The sequence below is a fragment of the Dermacentor andersoni genome, chromosome 11 (genome assembly GCF_023375885.2).
Source record: "Dermacentor andersoni chromosome 11, qqDerAnde1_hic_scaffold, whole genome shotgun sequence".
In the NCBI taxonomy this organism is placed as follows: Eukaryota; Metazoa; Arthropoda; class Arachnida; order Ixodida; family Ixodidae; genus Dermacentor; species Dermacentor andersoni.
This window is the reverse complement of record NC_092824.1, coordinates 94,322,969-94,340,496: the sequence shown is the minus strand read 5'-3', so window position 1 is coordinate 94,340,496 and position 17,528 is coordinate 94,322,969. Positions and strand designations below refer to the sequence as shown.

At 42.6% G+C, this 17,528-nt stretch overlaps 2 protein-coding genes across 3 annotated transcripts; both read right to left on the bottom strand.

Annotated features, from left to right (window-relative positions):
- Nucleotides 1-809: 809 nt before the first annotated feature.
- Nucleotides 810-16,857, bottom strand: LOC126539086 (BET1-like protein). Of its 2 annotated transcripts, none has more exons than XM_055075174.2 (4): nt 16,707-16,857; nt 14,155-14,236; nt 9,201-9,257; nt 810-5,892 (listed from the first exon to the last, which is right to left on the bottom strand). In XM_055075174.2, the coding sequence occupies exons 2-4, from the start codon at nt 14,230-14,232 to the stop codon at nt 5,722-5,724; spliced, it is 306 nt and encodes a 101-aa protein (XP_054931149.1). In that variant the 5' UTR covers nt 14,233-14,236; nt 16,707-16,857; the 3' UTR covers nt 810-5,721. The 2 variants fall into 2 exon arrangements, with proteins under 2 accessions (XP_054931149.1, XP_050041757.1); XM_050185800.3 differs by lacking the exon at nt 16,707-16,857 and adding an exon at nt 16,234-16,571.
- LOC126539084 (uncharacterized) lies at nt 14,660-16,240 on the bottom strand. Its single transcript, XM_050185799.3, has one exon. The coding sequence runs from the start codon at nt 16,032-16,034 to the stop codon at nt 15,414-15,416; it is 621 nt and encodes a 206-aa protein (XP_050041756.2). The 5' UTR covers nt 16,035-16,240; the 3' UTR covers nt 14,660-15,413.
- Nucleotides 16,858-17,528: the final 671 nt, after the last annotated feature.

Sequence of the window (17,528 nt, the reverse complement as noted above, 5' to 3'; positions counted from 1 at the left end):
TCTAACCCTTGATCAAAATTACTCGATGAGGCGGTCATTACTTCTACGAGAAATCAAAATGTTCAATTGAATAATTAACGCAATTACGCTAATAAGGTTTTCTAAATTTAATTACTTTACACCACATATTTTGACCTACGAATTATAGCCATTGAGGTTGCATGGCGTATCCACTTGGAACGAGTTCTCTGGACAGCACCAGTTCCGAGATATTAATTTTCCCAGTGTCCGTCGAAATGCATTGGTGTTCGAGTTACTTTTGTGCTTCAATACATAAAACAGTAGTTTCTTTAAAAAGTAACTTTAAAACCCAGACGAACTTGATCGTTACCTGGCACAAAACACCCCGCATTAAGTAGAGGTTTCTAGAAATGCACAACCCAACCATCTGTTTGAATTCACTATTTCGCTTTGTAGTGCCCATTAATTCAAACAGATACACTACACGGGACATATTTCAACGTATATTTGACTTAATGTTGCATCACCGTGGCGTCATCGGGATTATGCTGTAATCCTGACCAAATGTGTGTTTCGATAATGTACCAAAAGGCTGGAGGGAATAGGGTGCGCAGTTACAGCAAGCCACAGTGATAATTGCTGCCCACAAATCAGAGCCTTATGTAGCCATAATTACTTTCCAGTAGAACCTGTCATGACCTTGCAGTGCCACTGAAACCATGGAGTGCACCAAAGTGATTGGCTACTCCCAGTTATGACCATCTCCCTACATACCTATTCATAATATCAAACTGATCCAAAAGATTCCATAACAGCTACCTACATAGAAGATACACCAAAGCCAAAAATGCATATGGAACAATGTTTATGTGGTTGCCACTTAACGTGACACCATTCACACTTCGCTTGAAAACAACAAAAATATGTACCTCTGCAGGTACGGACACTGGTACAAGGTGAGGCCAGTTGTTAAAAGCTCTACATTCTGAAACAGTTCACCTGTGCCCGTCAGCGTCACCTCACAATTTCTTGTTGCACTGTCACAATGCAAGGAGCTCGGCGACAACTGTCTCGGCTATTAAAAACAGAGGATTTGACATCAAATACTTTTCTCTAACCAAAATTCACCTGAGTGGTGCGTGCCATGAAATGTAAAGCTGTGCAACTGTATTTCTTTTAAATATAAGTAAGCAAAAGGAAAGTAAGAAAATTACTGCTGGCCATGCTTCGAACGTCTAGCTACATTTGCTGACACCTTAACGATGGTCAGCAGTGGGGATGAGACTGACATAACACAAATGAACTTTTAATTAACCCCTTCCATTACACCCTATCATTTGAAACTCCAACCAAAAATGGCTAAATTTCTTTATTTTGAAATTCCTTATGAAACACACTGCAGACAATGTTTTAAGTGCTTATTTATTAAAAACCTCAACCATTACTGTAAAACTGGAGCTTAACAGCACTGTACCATATACTGTGCCACAGGTATGAAAAGAGAACATGGAACTCTATGTTCGCCTGCAGAGTACACATTGAAATACTCCAATGGTCAGCTGTGTCCTCCACATAAATCGTCTCACCTAGAGATGCCAAAAATGAAAAGCAAGACAGGTAGGCAGCAGGAACTATGTATACACCGAGTTCGCAGCATGGCTTTGTGACGTCGAATTCACCAGAAGCACCGCTCTAAGAAATCGAGTTGTGTACATCAAGAATCTCGGTGTCTTCTTCGCTAGAAACACAGTATATACTTCATCTTCAGATTAATCGCTGAAGTCAGCTCTTCTTTTTCACGGAGGAGCCAACGAAGCTTGAGTTGCTAGTGATACTATACTTAAAGACTTTATTTGCCAAATTGTTTTACTTCCTCCATAAAAATGAACTCATTCCTACATGCTCTGCCCCATGGATTGTGTGCAGCCATCTATAAGAAGCATGACAAAGCACTTAGACGAAACCAGCTCATCCATGGCATCGCTAAAGAATGAAATGTACCATTGATGAGCACAGCTCGTCCTAGACCGTTTTTACCAGGTACATTTTTACCAGAAGCACAGCTCGCCCAAGGCACAGAAGGGGTTAATGACTCAGCACATGTTGCATTTCGGAAATTGAAGCCTGTCAATGGTCAAGACAAGTCAACTCAGCAGTGATTTTGACAACACTGCCACTTTTGAGATAATGGTCCCTGAAATCAGCGATGAAAAATAGGTGTTCAGGATTACAGAAAGCTGAGAAAGTTGGTAGGGATTCATGGCACAGAATGCCAGGCATACAAAATGCGGACGCAAGAACAACACAAAACACTGACTATCAGTTTAAAGGTCACATGGGTGGAAAAAGAAGGAAGACACAAAAACTATCTGTGCTCATAGGAAGGTAGCGTCTACCCATCAATCGGTAGGCACTCACAAAAGATAATGTGACGATGATTCCTTGTTGTGCAAGATAACCAAGAGCTGACTTATACAAATGCTACTGCCATCACTGATACGACATGCTTCAACCACAAGACGCACTTCTTAATTTCCATGTCTCAATAGAATCGCACTATGTTCAAATTTTGGAGTGCACTTGCTTTCCCATGAGCATGTGCAGAAAGCTTTTGTCTTCATTCTTTTTCCACTCCTGTGTGACATTTCCATTGACAATGGTGTTTATGTTGTCCCCCTTGGTTTTCTTGTGTGCATGTCTTGTACACCTGCTTTTCCATGCACATGTGTTCGATGAAGTTTTGTTACATATTGCCCAAAGGCTTGTGAGAAAACTACGAGTAGTAGAATACCAATGCAACTTGCAGAAAGTAAGGGGACGGTGGTCTTGGAAGTGGCGCAAGTCTCAGATCTTTGTTGTGTGCTTATGGCTTGAGCAATGGCAGGCTTACATTCTGCAATTGCATTACTTGCACTACAGTAATTAATAAGATAATGAATAAGAATAAGAGAAAATAAGCTAATAATTTTTATCTGTGGTCATCATGCAAATTCTGAACTCTACCACTGCTGTGAACCTCAGCCAGTAAAATTCACCACATTGACTCGAAGCTCATGTCATGGACCCATGGAAACAGTCTCACTTAAGCAACTTGCACATATGTAGTTATCGCAAGAAGCTGGCAAGATCAAACCTGCCTGTGTAATGCTTTGAATGTTCTCATAATTGTTGAGCTCAATAATGAAGATAGTTGATCTCAGACAGCCTTCTTGTGCGTGTGACAAGTCATGATTAGCAACATCATGATTAGCTGCATCAAGAACATGCATGTAAAACTTTGCATTTTATGTTCATCGTTCTCTGCAAAACAGATTTTCCTGTTTGCAAAAAGCTTGCACTGTTGCTACGGTGACATGTAATTGCGTGAGCAAGTTTATGTTGTAACTTCCCACCGTCACCCTCTTTCTTGCTAACAAGAGTGACGGATATGTATTTTATTATCATAAACAAGTAAAGAGAAAACAATAGCTATGTATGCTACATTTTTTTACCTCTGCAAGTAACATTAAACCAACAAAGCTGAAGCTTTGAGGTTGCCCCATTTGATTTAGTAAAGTATCAAACCTTTCAAGGCTTTTGCAGAGAATTTTACGTGCCTTTCACAGGTTTTATCATCGGCTTACTGCTGCAATGAATAATGTAATCACTCTTTCTGTCCACTTACACGACCTCCGAATATTGCAGCATGCATATTACATAACTCAGTATGTTGCTGCTGAAAGTCCATTGTCGCCCATGATGTAGCTCTTTATATCTACAAGGGCAACACTTACTTGGAAAGCATTATGCTTGACAAATATTTTTAAACCGCAAATAAGAGACACGGCACATAAGGAAGGTCATACCAACTAGGCCCACAGAAAGTTCTTCTAAAGCATTATGCTATCACCATAATGCACCTGTGCTCCTTGTGAGGCAGCAGCAGTTTGCTTCTTAATTAAAATGGCATAACACAAAGAACTACCCTGCACCATCCGCATAATTTGTCTACTGCAGGATGACGGCATCTACAGCAATGCCCAGTTATCCTCATCCCAAGACAGGAAGCACCATTCTAGACCTTTTAACTGCATCAGCCCATCATTATCCCTAATCTTTGCTGTCCTGAACCACATTCTTCCATAGGCACCCTTATAGGCACCCCTATAACAGACATCTAGTTACCTGTTTTACACATTACATAAACAGCTCAACTCTACTCCTTGTTAATCTTAACAATAATGTCAGCTTCCAATATTCATTCTCTAATATGTACCATAGGCATTGTTCTTCCTATCTCTGTACACAACCAAGCAACAAGCCTTGAACCCACATCTACTACCCTTTTGAAAATGGGCAAACCAAAACAAATAAACTTTTAAATAAACCCAAGTGACACAATGATAATGGATAAACTAAACTAAGATACATTTTGTATGATGACGACAAACAGGATGAATGCAATTCCGAAATGGGACAGTGTGAGAAACCGGTGTGCAGCCAAGAATCTGTGAATGCCAGTAATTTATGCAGAAACTGCCATGTGCTGAGAGAAAGAAGTTCGTTTCAATGTGTAAAGCTTCATAGGAGTGCACATAACCTTATGTGAATCTTCAAAAAGTTGATCCACGTTGCTATAAGGTCACCAAGCATCAAATACACAGTAGTATTTTGAAAGAGGCCAGACTAAAACAAACAAAAAGAAAGTGTCAGCAGAGTGAGAGACAAAAAAGATGGCTAGTGTCAGGGTTTCCAAGTCCCAAATTCAAGACGTGGCCATAAAATTCTCCGAGGTAACCAAAAGCAGGCACTCTGGGCTGCACATCGGAGAAAAGCAGCCAAATAATGACTTAATGATGGTATAAGAAACCCATACTCCACGCTCCTCTATGTGGATATAAAAGACATGTTCAAATGATGACCTCGGAATTCACTTCAACGTCACGAAAAACAAAAAAGTGTCCAACAATTATGGTACTCACTAATGCGAAATTGGAATGCAGCTCGATACGTGTTTTCATTTTGCAGTATATTGAGGCAAAGAATTTGAGACCGAGATCACCATACCAAGTGGCAGCGAGCCAGTGCCGTCAGTGCCTTCACAGAGGGAGAGGCAGTATGGGAACGCTGGCGTGATGAACAGCAGTGAAGCCAGCTGTAGAAGACGACGAATACGCGAGCAGTGACACGAGCGCATTTGCTCAGTTACGCCGAGGGACGCTGACGTTCAACCCAGGAACAGGCACCCAAGAGTTGTGCTCTAATATGAGACAAGTAGCTCAATGCGTACTGTATACACAATATACGACTGCTCATGAGCAGTTTTGTTACTACCAAAATATTATGGTACCGTTGTGATACAATCAAACCTCAATATAACATGGATATAGGAAATTATTAAATACAATGCAGTAACTATAAAAAGCTGCTCTCTGATATCAATCAGCCTATAACAAATATATGCTTATAACGAATATACGCTATAATGAAGCCATTTTCATGTTGACTGCGACTTCTTTCTGGTTAAACTGTACCTGATCTTGTTTTTAAAAAGTAGTAAAGCATGTTGTAGCTAACACAACTCAAAAGTAATCAAAAATAAATACCGAGAAGAAAATCAGCACACATGGCAAAACTCAATACACTCCAAAACAAAGTACAACAAAAAGTGGCTGCCACAGCACATCAGCCCTGTACAGATGACCCACTAGGTGTCAGGACAGAGCATTTTTTTTTTCATGTGAAATTTATGCATGTTCATATCCTTTGCGTTGCTTGGGCTCATTGACGAGTTGCCCTGACGGCAAGCGTGTAGCCAAGCAGCACCAAAGCCACCACTCCGAGAATCACGTAGCACATGAGCCGGCGGTTGGACCTGTTGGACTTGAGCATCTTGTTCACGCGGCCCATGCTGCCCGAGAGAATGCCTTGAGATCCATCAAAGTCCCAGCCCTGGAGAAAAACGGAGAAAGAAAGCTTATACTGCTAAAATTTTGCTTTCAAACCTTACTTTAATTACTTTGACAGAAGAATGTTGATCATTGCTAGAGCAAATAAAGGCCATACTTTAATTATTTTTTTTTTCACACTGAAACCTCAACACTGTTAAATCAACATGGCATCACGGATGTCCAAGTATTTTTTCATAATTGGGCCATTTTGATACAGCAAAAGTTATTAAATCTTGCTATATGAAGCCATTGGATCCTTTATAATGCAATGTGGTCTTTCTTTACCAAGAATAGTTGACCAAGGCTGAGGGTACACTGTCGAAGTACATGAAATCATGAATGAGTTGAAGCAGAAGCTGCAATGTACTGTCACCACCTGTATTTCATCATTTATGGCTTACCAATCCTTCTATCACAGCAAGAGTGACCATTTTGCTATCGCAGAAGTGTAACTCCCTAAAAAAACTTCACATAGTGTGTGCTTTGTCGTAGTGCCTTTTAAAGTGATGCTATCAGCATGTATCAAGTCAAGCTATACAATATACAAATTTTCCACCAAGTTCAGGACACTGCCTCTACCAAAAACAAAGCTTTCCTAAATGAGGAAATCATGCATACACAGGAGATAACTGGCATTACCAATGAAAGGACAGGGCAGCAACTCCAATGAATTAACAGACCTCATTTTTAATTGTTGTTGTCGTTTATTAACTGCGACAGTACAGAAAGTTTGGTTACTGCAGAGTCCACTATCCTAAAATCATAGCTAAACACACACATACACAAATGCAAAGAAAAAGCATGCTAGACGAGATAACAATATGAACAGACAAAAAAAGAAATAATCAAAAAATAATCAAAAGCATTCACAATCACTTAGAGTTGGAAAAAAAAAGAAAGGAAACACTACACACATTTTTAGTTGGTAGTCACTGCTAATGACACATTTATTACCCTGCATTTAAACGTAAAAGAGAATGCTATTTGAACAACTTTATTGAATTTCTTGGCAGAATAATTCACTGGTGTTATTTCTTCAGACTGATTTGTCATCGATATTTGTAAGAGTTTGGCAGCCTCTATGAGTGAGCCTGCGACTCAATACAGGCAGTAATGCCTGGATGACTATGGCCTCCCAGATTGTCATCGCTACTGTGCAATCGTCAGGCCACCTCCTCAGCTTATGGCTCAGCTTCACCACAGGATGAACAAAAAGATTTTAAAATGTGCAAATTCTATGTAGCTGACAGAACCAAGGTAATGTTGTTTGCTGCCATTTGGAGATACTCAGATTATTTTTTCCCACCTAATTGCATAATTAGTCTTCATTAATTAATCAACTTCTCAATTATTATAGTTAGATGAAAAGTGTCAATGAGAAAATTGTAGACCAACATGAAAAGCTCCCGATTCAGCTTTCTGTTGCTCAATACGTGCCACCTCCGAGTGTGAAAGAAGCCTGCAAATTCACGTCAAAGTGCCACGCGACTGGCCGCTCTAGGCACTTAGCGTGCATTCCGACCCAATGGAATGTGGCCGCCGCAGCCAGCATTGAACCTGCGACCTAAGCTCAGCAGAGCAATGCCGTAGCCACGGGGCTATCACACCACACCCCTGTTATTCCAAACTAGAATTTTATCTACCTGTGTCCAAGATTGAATAAATACTGCTGCCTTCCTTTCTCCTAACCGTCACACCTACCACCTTTCCTTCCATCGCTCTTTGCAAGGTCCGTTCAGTTTCCATTCAAGTTTCTCTGTTGTCCTATGAGTTTTTAATGTACCTGTTAGCACTGGCTGAGTCCGCATATTATATACTTCACTACTTACCTTTTCAACTATACTGGCCTATCATTTACTGCCAACCATACCTCGCTAAAACCCACTATCACTCAAGCCCTGCAATACCGTTTCTTCAAAACTGACAACACACTTGAGCGAGCGAAATGCCTTTCAATTAATGCATTCCCTCAGGAATTCTTTAAAAGCAGCTAATAACAATGGAGATATGCAGAGTGCAATGTTTACTTTCCCCCTTCCTCCACAACACATTTCCTGGGGCAGTGGCAACAGCAATGCCACACCTATTGCTCCGGTCTTTTTGTTCCTTACGTGGTGCACTTAGGGTAACCCTTCAAGGGCGATGAAGGAGCGTTAAGAAGATGGGTGTGACATATTAACGAACATCACCTTCTTGTTTGCTAGAAGACTGTATGAATGTGCATGCAAGCATGCGCTTTCACTCGGAAGTAACTCAGGAATATGAACATTCCTTCAATGGCTGGTGTCTGTCAACTGTCGTGCAGGTCTGTGATGCCATAGGATCAGCATAAGAACATAACAGAGGGATCTTCAAAAGCTGAAGGAGAGAGTGAGCAGTCCTTTATACAGGATCTTGGGCTCCTTGCTGCATGCAGCAGAAAAATATTTGGCTCACATGTTCATGGTGGCGTCCTCTACAGATCGTAAAGGTTTTCTTACCGTGTTCAAAAAGTATTGCAGTGTCCCCACAGAGCCCCACGTAAGCATAGAAGGCATTGCGTATCAGCATTAATAAAAAAACTATTTATATAGTACTTGCTATAGATTATCCCCTTCAGGTGCCAATTAATTTTCTCTATTGAATGTTTAGGTCGAACACATTTATTTCATCTTGAGTATCACTTAAAGACGAGCTGCAGCAGAACAGGTTTGCAATCCTGAAGTTTCAGTGAGTTTTGGCGTGTCCACAAGTATCAACTCCACACATGAACTTCTAAGAATACTTCAGGCGCAGGATTCATGTAGACGATTTCATGTGAACTGTATTTAAAAAACAGCAATATTCTTCAGCAAGTCACCTGGTAGAAACCATTACTGTCAAAAGCTAAGAAAGAAGAGCCTTCCTACATGAAAACATACTAGCGTCGCAGAAAACATAGACATAACTCTCTGTAATCTTGTAAATCTTTTCAGTAATGCACCTAGTGCACATAAATCAATTTTAGAGTTCAGGTACAATCAGAAATGTCTCGCGATTTACCTTACATTTTAAAACATTACCTCCATTATTTTTTCTTATAGCGAGGGGTTTTCTTGATCTATATAGTTGTATCAACAGTACCTGAAAAGGTTATACATGGAGTCCAGGCAAAGCTGCTGCTTAGCTATGGCAGGCAAAGGCATGTGGTGGGATAAGAAAAACTTCCTGGGTAAAATTTGAAAGATTTACAAATTATTATATCCCAAGGATAGCCCACTCTTGAAAAAAACTTGACTGCCTCCTTTTAATAAGTCATAGCATCTCAGAAATTTCTGAAATATGACTCACCAGTCCTCCAAGTAGGCGGTTGTGTTCTTTGGTCTCCAGTTCAATGTCATAGGCCAGCTAGGGATAAACAATGTGGAGTAGGTTAACGCAACTATGCTGAGAAAAACACACCACATCAACACAAATTTATCATAAAAGTAACACCCTTGCTATTATTCGCCACAGGACGGAAACAATTTTATGGCACACTTCAGCAACAATCGTTTCCTATTATTAAAAATAGCAGGATTCAAGAGAAGTTAATTTTGCTGGCCAATACTCATATTGTTCCCACACATCGGAGATGTGATATCTGCCAGTAATATTATTAATTAATCAATTTTTGCCAAATAACATCTGGTAACTTTAATGCACATGCTGAAAGTGCACAGTTCAAATCAGTCAGTGCTCAAGACATGTCTACTAAGAATTTTCAGAAAGCACAAGTTCCAAGATATCTACCCCCAAAGTGCATCGATTCTTTTTTTTGTGTGTTTGTACATGTGTTTAAACAGCTTGCTCTTCAGCTTATACGATATTTGAATGAAACTGTGAAGGCCCTGGTCATGTAAGAATTATAGTGGCTTTTGAGAAGTTATTATCCATGTTCTAACACACATAACTGTCTGTACGATCACGTCGTCACTTGGCAGCACTTAAATTTTTTCTCGTGTGGCCTGCTTTCTACTCAATGTTTTTTCATAAAGCACCAGTTACCCAATGTGGGACATAAGCATGTAGAACAATGTATCCCATTGTGGTTTTAGGCATAATTATCTAGTAACACATGGTACCCTTATTATTACTAAGTGAAACCACTTAGCGTAGTGACTGCCTTCAACTCTACAATTCAGCATGCTTCCTGAAATAGCTATATCAAATATAGTTAAAATGGGTTAATATGGTGACATAACTAGCACTTAGCACCCTTATTTGGTTGCTGGCACTACTATGAATAAAGGCCAGCAAAACTAAAGCTTTTGTTGTGAATTCTGCTTTGGATAATGTTGCACATTATATAACAATGCCGTCTCCTAAACAAAAAGTGACAGTGAAATTTTTGTAACAGTGTGTGCAACAATGCAAAAACAAAATCGGGTAGATCATCTGTACTAGCCCATGTACAACAAAGTTTCACAGTATTCATTTGCAAGAAACTTTTACAGCTGTTGAAGTGGCATTACAAGAGTGCAGCAGTTTGTTCCCTTCCTGCAGTAGTTTGTAGCACTTCCAACTTGAAGCAGACTAACGTCATTAACACAAAAACAAATAATTACGACAGAACCGATCTTGCAATGAATGTCGACGTTAATGTGATTAGCACCAAGCCAATCTGGCAACACAAACTTATTTCCAAATTTATGTAACAGACTTTTTTTAATTTCATGTTATCGGCATCTTCACTTCTCCACGGCTCAATTCTTCTCACTCAATGCACACTCTAGTCCCATTTTGTTCCCTTCACTTTGTTGTCCACGCTCGGATGCTTTTGATGCAGACTTCTTCCATTCTCTCTAGCCTACTTCTTCACTCCTTGCCTCTTGCTCTGCTTGTCTATGTGGGCACCCACTCAGTGTCACATACCTATTCTGGAAGATTGGTGAAGAATGTTCAAATGCCAAGTGTAACATGCCCAGTTGCATGTACCCAATGACCCAAGTTATCTATTCAGGCACCTAGCCAGTGGAACATATCCAGTGGCCCAAGATTTCTTTTTTAATACAGAATTGGCTATACATGTACGTGTACAGTGTCCGAAGTTGATGTGAAAGAGGTTATATATGGATGGATATAGTGAAAAAAGTTTTAAGTTCCCAAAGAATGCTAATTTCATTAAAAGCAGATCTTTTAACGGCCTTACAATCGTACTCTGTTTGTGCAAAGTGTGGACATACTTCGCAAGACAGGTGTTATCACTGCTTCTGGGCCTGACAATGGTGTAACACGAAAGGGTCCCTGAAATGATTTTTGCTGTTATCTAAGTTTGTTGTACCTTAACATAGAGTGTATCTTTTATATAGAATGCTATCTCACAAGAATTTTATGTCACCTCACTATATCAAACGGACTACACACACAATACAAGAGGTTGAGCACTGCCCTACTCTCAAGCCATGGCATTCCCCCTCAACTCTTAATCGGTGCAACAATCGCACTGTCTTGCCTTTCTGGCCACAACAGTGTTGTCTACTTCTGGTTGATTTGAACCGAGTGCGTTCCTACGTCTCTTTCCGACACAGATTTTTTTCCTTACTCTGATGGCGGTAACTTGAAAATGAATTGTGCGTACAGCACTCGTCGAAACGGCGAGCACAGTGCAGCGGTGGTGGCACCATTCACGTGTCTGGCACCAGAAGACACCGCTGTACTTATGTTCATGCGAGATAATCCATATGCGTCCCATCAGCAGCCATCGCCACTATACAATATATTGTTAAGCTTTGTCACATTCGCATTCACCCTTCCCCTTGCTATGTGTAGCCTCGCAAAACTCCCACAAAGCCCAGCTTCTCGGAAGTAGTTCTCTGTTCCTCTCCTCCCCTCACCTGTGCATAAAATGTACAGACAACCGCAGTAGCAGATGATTCGTATTTCCAGGCAGCAGTGCAACGTTCATTTGAAGAAAGGTCTACATTTACTGTATCTGCGTATTCATTTTTGCAAGTACACAACTTTGCATACATATGCTATCTATAAAAAGTAAGCTTAATGGAGTGGCACGCTGCAAGTGTTCCTGATGATGTCATGTGGGAAGCCAATCAGACTACTTGCACGAGTGACATCACTCACCCATTCTATGTAGAATGGCCAGAGGTGGCTAAAAACGCAGGGAAGCGGTGCAGCTGTGATATGCAGTGATGTGAATGTTCAAAATCAAATAATTACACCGTTTGTGCAGAACACCTAGATTTCACCGTTGATAACCACAAGGGACCGGTCCTTGCGGTTATCAAGGCTCAGTGCCCTTGTACAGAATTGATGAAACAACTTTTATTGAAAACTGCAAGTGTCATGAAGAGTTTATCTCCCCTCCCTTAGATGGCGGCTAGGAGCCCTTGGGTCTTAGCAGCATCTTCGGCTTGCCTGATGACTTGTGGTTGGACCATGCTGTCCGAGCTGAGCAGCGCAGTCTCCCACTGCTCTGTGTTCGCATATGTGTTGTTTGGCCCCTGCACTATGTTGGGGCAAGCCCAGATTATGTGTATGAGGTCCTCTCACTGATTACAGTCTTTACATCTATCTGAATAGTGTTCTGGGTAACAGTGATAATAAGTGATCGGCTTTAGGAAGGTGTTCGTTTGTAATAGGCACCATACTGTCACCTGTGGTTTAGTTAATGAGGAGTATGGTAAGGGTTAATACTGCTTCACTAATCTGCAGTGTTTGGTGATTTCATTATATTTGACCATGCAGTCTCTCTCTGCACTCAGGCTCCACACTGCTCCTGCCCCTGCTCGGCTCGCTAACTCTCAAGCTAGGGTGTGTGTGATTTCGTTGCCCGGGAAGGGAGTGAGCGGGCGTCCGTATGACATGAACATCACGCTCCCCACTAAAGTTATTTGTCAAAATCGTTTCAGGGCCTATTTAACTGATGGAGTATTGCATCCTGAAGCTGTACAGTAGACTATGAGCTGGGTTCTGCATGTTCAGTGTTTATTTTTCGGCAAAATTGAGGATATTGTTTTCTCATGGTAATCGAAGCTTTTCTTTACAGTGCAACAAAATTCCTAGTTTTCTGGCCTTTGATGCTGTTAGTAATCTTTAGTTTTCCCGCCCATACCCCAAAGACAGCTCTGTTAGAAAAAAATACATTTCTATTTATATTTAACATTTAGAATGGCAGGAAGGTTTATCACCTTTACAATTCACCATAATATATATACGCATATTAACCAATTTTCGTGGCACACTTTTATTTACAGAAAGAAACACTGCGAATACCCTTTCAACATTCGCACCGGATATAGAAAAGGCCAGTAGGTTCAGAATAGGATGTGAAAGGATGGGCCGGTCTCGGCCGAGGACTCTCCGGAAAACTACAGCATCGATTTCTTCAACAGCATACACATGGTACTCTAAAAAACCCCTTGGCAGCAAGGTGTTGCCATGCTGCAGTGGTAAGATGGCAGAGAACAAGTTTGTGCGTGTCAAATGCTGTTAGCACTTCCGCCATCATGTTTGGGTTGAGAATCTGAGCGCAGTACCAGAATGACTCGCTGGTGTACTGAAACTTCTGAGTGTGTTTCGCTGCTTGGTGCGTCTTCACTTACAGCATAGTACTCTTGGAAGCTGGACTTCGTGGTGCATCTCCTCACCTGTTACGCCAAACATGCTGTCGATGTCCGCACAAAGTTATTTGCATATGCATCATTCCACTGACTTGGTGGTGCCTACAGGCGCACATAATGCGGAAAAGTATGGACTCAGGCTCTGGTTCTTCAATTATTGAGATGCATTCAGGAACCTCAACTCGACGACCAAGTTGCAAGAGGAGTTTGCTGTCATGATAAAGAGCTTCAGCACTTTTTCCTCAAGTGTAGTCGTGGCACAGTCATAGGATTTCAACTGTGGGCCCCAAAATTCAGAATTTTCCAGATAAATCCAAACTGTAAATTTTTTTAGCCGGCTAGTGTTCTTCAGTTTTTATCAGATTAATCCTAAAACGCAGGAACCCTAGCTATGACGGAGGCTGTAGCAGAGTGCTTCAAACTCATTTTGACTGCCTTGGCTTCTAACATGCTCCCAAATGCACGCGAGTGTTCCTGCTTTCCACATCGATCAGATTGCAGTCGGGAATCAAACCCCCTGGCCATCAGCCACAGATCACCATATCTAGCCATCTAGTGCAGCATGTAATGATAAATGTGTGCAGTTCACATAGCTAGAATAAATGGATAAGCTTTTAAGTTTGTGAAGAAAGCAGCTTACACGAGAAGGGGAAATGCAAGAGGTCAGACAGATTGAGTAATCTTACACTCTTGAGATGAGACACCTGATTGGACAGTTGGTCAGCCAAGCGCCGGTTTTCCGTTTCAAGCCGTTCTTCCTCCATTGTTCTGAAAATCGACAGAAACACAAGGTTGGCTGTCAGGCCACGGAGCTTTTCCCTCTGCAGTCACGACTTATCAATCTGGCTGTTTTTCAGCATCTGAGCTCTGGAACATTCTTCGGTACACGATGCATTTCTAACAGTATAATTGGAGGAAAGCACAACTTATTAGGCAGCCTTGTGCACAATTCACTGTGTATGTTGAACACTGTTACAATGCCGTTAACATAGGCTGGACCCTTTAATGCAGTTGCTTGACTTTCTCGCAAGCACTGTATCCAAGGCAATTCTCAGGCACTAAGCAATGCTGATCTATTGAGATGGAATAGCTATGGCAAAACTACACTCAATATGTTGCCCAGCAACAAACAGGGTAAACAGGCTTGCTTCACCCCATCCACAAATTTAAAATTAACTGAGAACGCAGTACTTCAGTCTTTCCTTTATTGGCAACAACATTTGTACAGACAGTTCATGGCAGCCACATGCATTTTTTTTTTTTTCTTGCAGTGATGCCTTTCAACACAATTGCAGCTGTCTTGCTCACGGGCAGCAGTCACTCCAGCATTTTTCACCGTTCCTACTTCAGGCACAATTACATCTGCTAATAAGCACCACAGAGCAACATACAACTGCTCACAGACTGTGAAACAATTATCACAGACTTAGGGCTAATATGCACTGCAACGTCAACAGCCCAACAATGCAAAACAATGAAATGTCTAGGAAATGAAGAATGCATAGTGCTTAGCACTTGGCTAAGAGGTGGTAAATTGCCTAACAAAGCAAGCAAGCTTAAAATGCATCCATAAACTTGAAGCAGGCTTTTGTGCACAGCCACCTTAATGAGCTTTTCAACCCTCTACACTGCTGGGCTAGTAAAAAAAAATGAATTCAGCAACTCTTGCCAAGAGTTTCCTACGTCAGAGGTGCAGTACCATGAATAAACTCATGAACCCTGTCATTTTTCGGCCCTATGTCAGTTATGGTACCTCTGACTTCTCAGACGACAGAGTTATGGCACGTACACGCGGCCACCTAATTTAATTTTTTTTTTTTTCACTTCCGGTCGCCATGAGGGGATGCATCGGGCAAGCTGGCGTCTTTGGGATAAAAGTCTCTCTCCTTCGACTCTAGCAAACGGGCACCACTGCGAGTTTGTTCGTGTATGAAACGATGGCACTTTAAGAGGCGTCGCCGTGAACCATGAACTGGCTCGCCAGCAGGGGCTCGGCGGCGTCATTCGCGTTCTTCTTGGATCTGACCTCCTTGTGGCCGCGGCAGTTGGGGCAGTCGTCCGCCTCGCTGTCCGACGAGCTCTCGCCGAACTCGTGCCTCTTCTCAAAGATGCAGCAGCACTTGGACTTGCGTTTGTTCATGTTCTCGTTGTCGACCGTGTCGGCGGCCCAGGCGACGTGGCGTCTGGAGGCCGGCGGCGCGCCCGCCGCCGCCTCTTCGGCGCCTTCGGCCATCGTCCCCGCGGAAGCCGTCGTGACGGTGCCAGCGGGCGCCGCCGGCTTCTTGTTCCTCTGCCTGCGCTCGACGTGGCCGCGGCAGTGCTCGCACGCTTCGTCCTCGCTCGAGCTCGAGCTCTCGCCGAACTTGCGCGGCTTGACGTACACGCAGCAACACTTCGACTTTCGGCGGTTCATGTGCTCGTTGTCGACGGTGCCCTCGGTCCAGGCGACTTGTCGCCGGTTCTTGGTAGCCGGCTTCCTCAGCTTCAGCACCACGCGGGCGCTGCTGGGAGCATCGGTCTCCGATCCTTCCGAGGTGTGCACTTTAGTTTGCGACATGGTGGCCATCTTTCTCTCGGCGGCGCGCACCCTGTTGTGGCCTCTGGTCGGAGAACGGACTCAAACGCGCAGCGCCTTCCTTTTTCGTGGAGCGGTGAAAGCACGACGCGTCGCTGAGCGCCGCCGTGACGCTGTCTGCGCAGCTGCTTCGTTCAAAGAGCTCACACGGATGATGGTAAACAGTTAGCGATGGAAGAGATGCCTTTACCAGATTTCGGAGGATAGGGTCTGCGCTGCCTCCTCTTCAGCTGTTCGAAGCGCTCCTTCTGTTCCCACGGTAGCTGAAGGCTCTAATTGCGGGTGAGGACCGCTTTCAGTTTGACCCTGCGTAAAAAAGATGCTGCGTAGGGGCTCATCGCGACGACGACGCACGTTCACAATTCGCCATTTTGTATTCGTCAGCGGATGACGGACGCGATGGGGATGCCGCTTCTTGTAGCTTCCGCGAAGACAACAATAAAAGAGAAAGAAAATTAGAGAAGGTTACAACATTGACGGTAAAATGATGGGAAAAGATGTGATTCCTGGCTTGAAGTGCCCATGGTAGTACCAGAGAGCACCTATTAGTAGTAGTACAGAATGTCAGAAATAGGATCGAGGAACCCGCGAAATGATCGACCCTTGGGTCTTGAAAAGAAGAAAAAAATAAGCAGGAACAAACCAAAGAACCAATTAACCAACCAAATTAGCGACATCTCGGTATCGCGAAAGCGAAGTAGAAGCAGACACTTGACAGTCATTTGGTGTCTTGGGCAACATCTCGCCGTGTTGCGCTTGCCGTATCTTTCTCGTGCGCGCATGTGGTCGCCATTAATCGCAAACTGTGTGTGGTCTGACCATGGCTAGTCTAGTCTAGCTCAGTCTGGCTACTGGTCTAGTTCACTGTGCGACCTAAATGTAGCTGGTTCTTTGTTCCACCCCCATTTTAGCAATTGCGTAACCAACAGGGGGTGGCGCACCAGACGCGTGCACCCCCCCCCCCCCTCGAAATTTCTGGTAGTATGTGGCATCCCCAGACCTCCACATTCCTCTGCCCCTAAAAAAAATCAGTCATGAATTAAAATGAATGAAAGTCAAGTACATATATATTTTATTCCAACGTGCTACAGATTCGTTGGGGGAAAAGAAAAGATGATAGGAAAATTATTTCTGCATTTTGGTGCTACTTCTCGTAACTCTCGAGTAATTACATTGAGGCTTAGTGCACAATCAGTATAACATTGCAGTAATTCTTCATAAAAAGATATGAATTAATGAAACCACATATACAATTTAATTGGCTGCAGGCATATAATGAGGAGCAAAGAACTACTACTTCGCCATTCCCGATGGAACACATACAGCACTTTGAACATTCTGTCGAACTCATAGATTGTGCCTTTAGTAATGTGCTCATATGTACACGTGTAGCAATACTCTGCAGTACGAAATGAACTGGAGTAACATTAGGTAAGCGGAGGGATCAGTTGATCTGCAGCTCAGTTTTTGTGGTTTCTTTCCTTG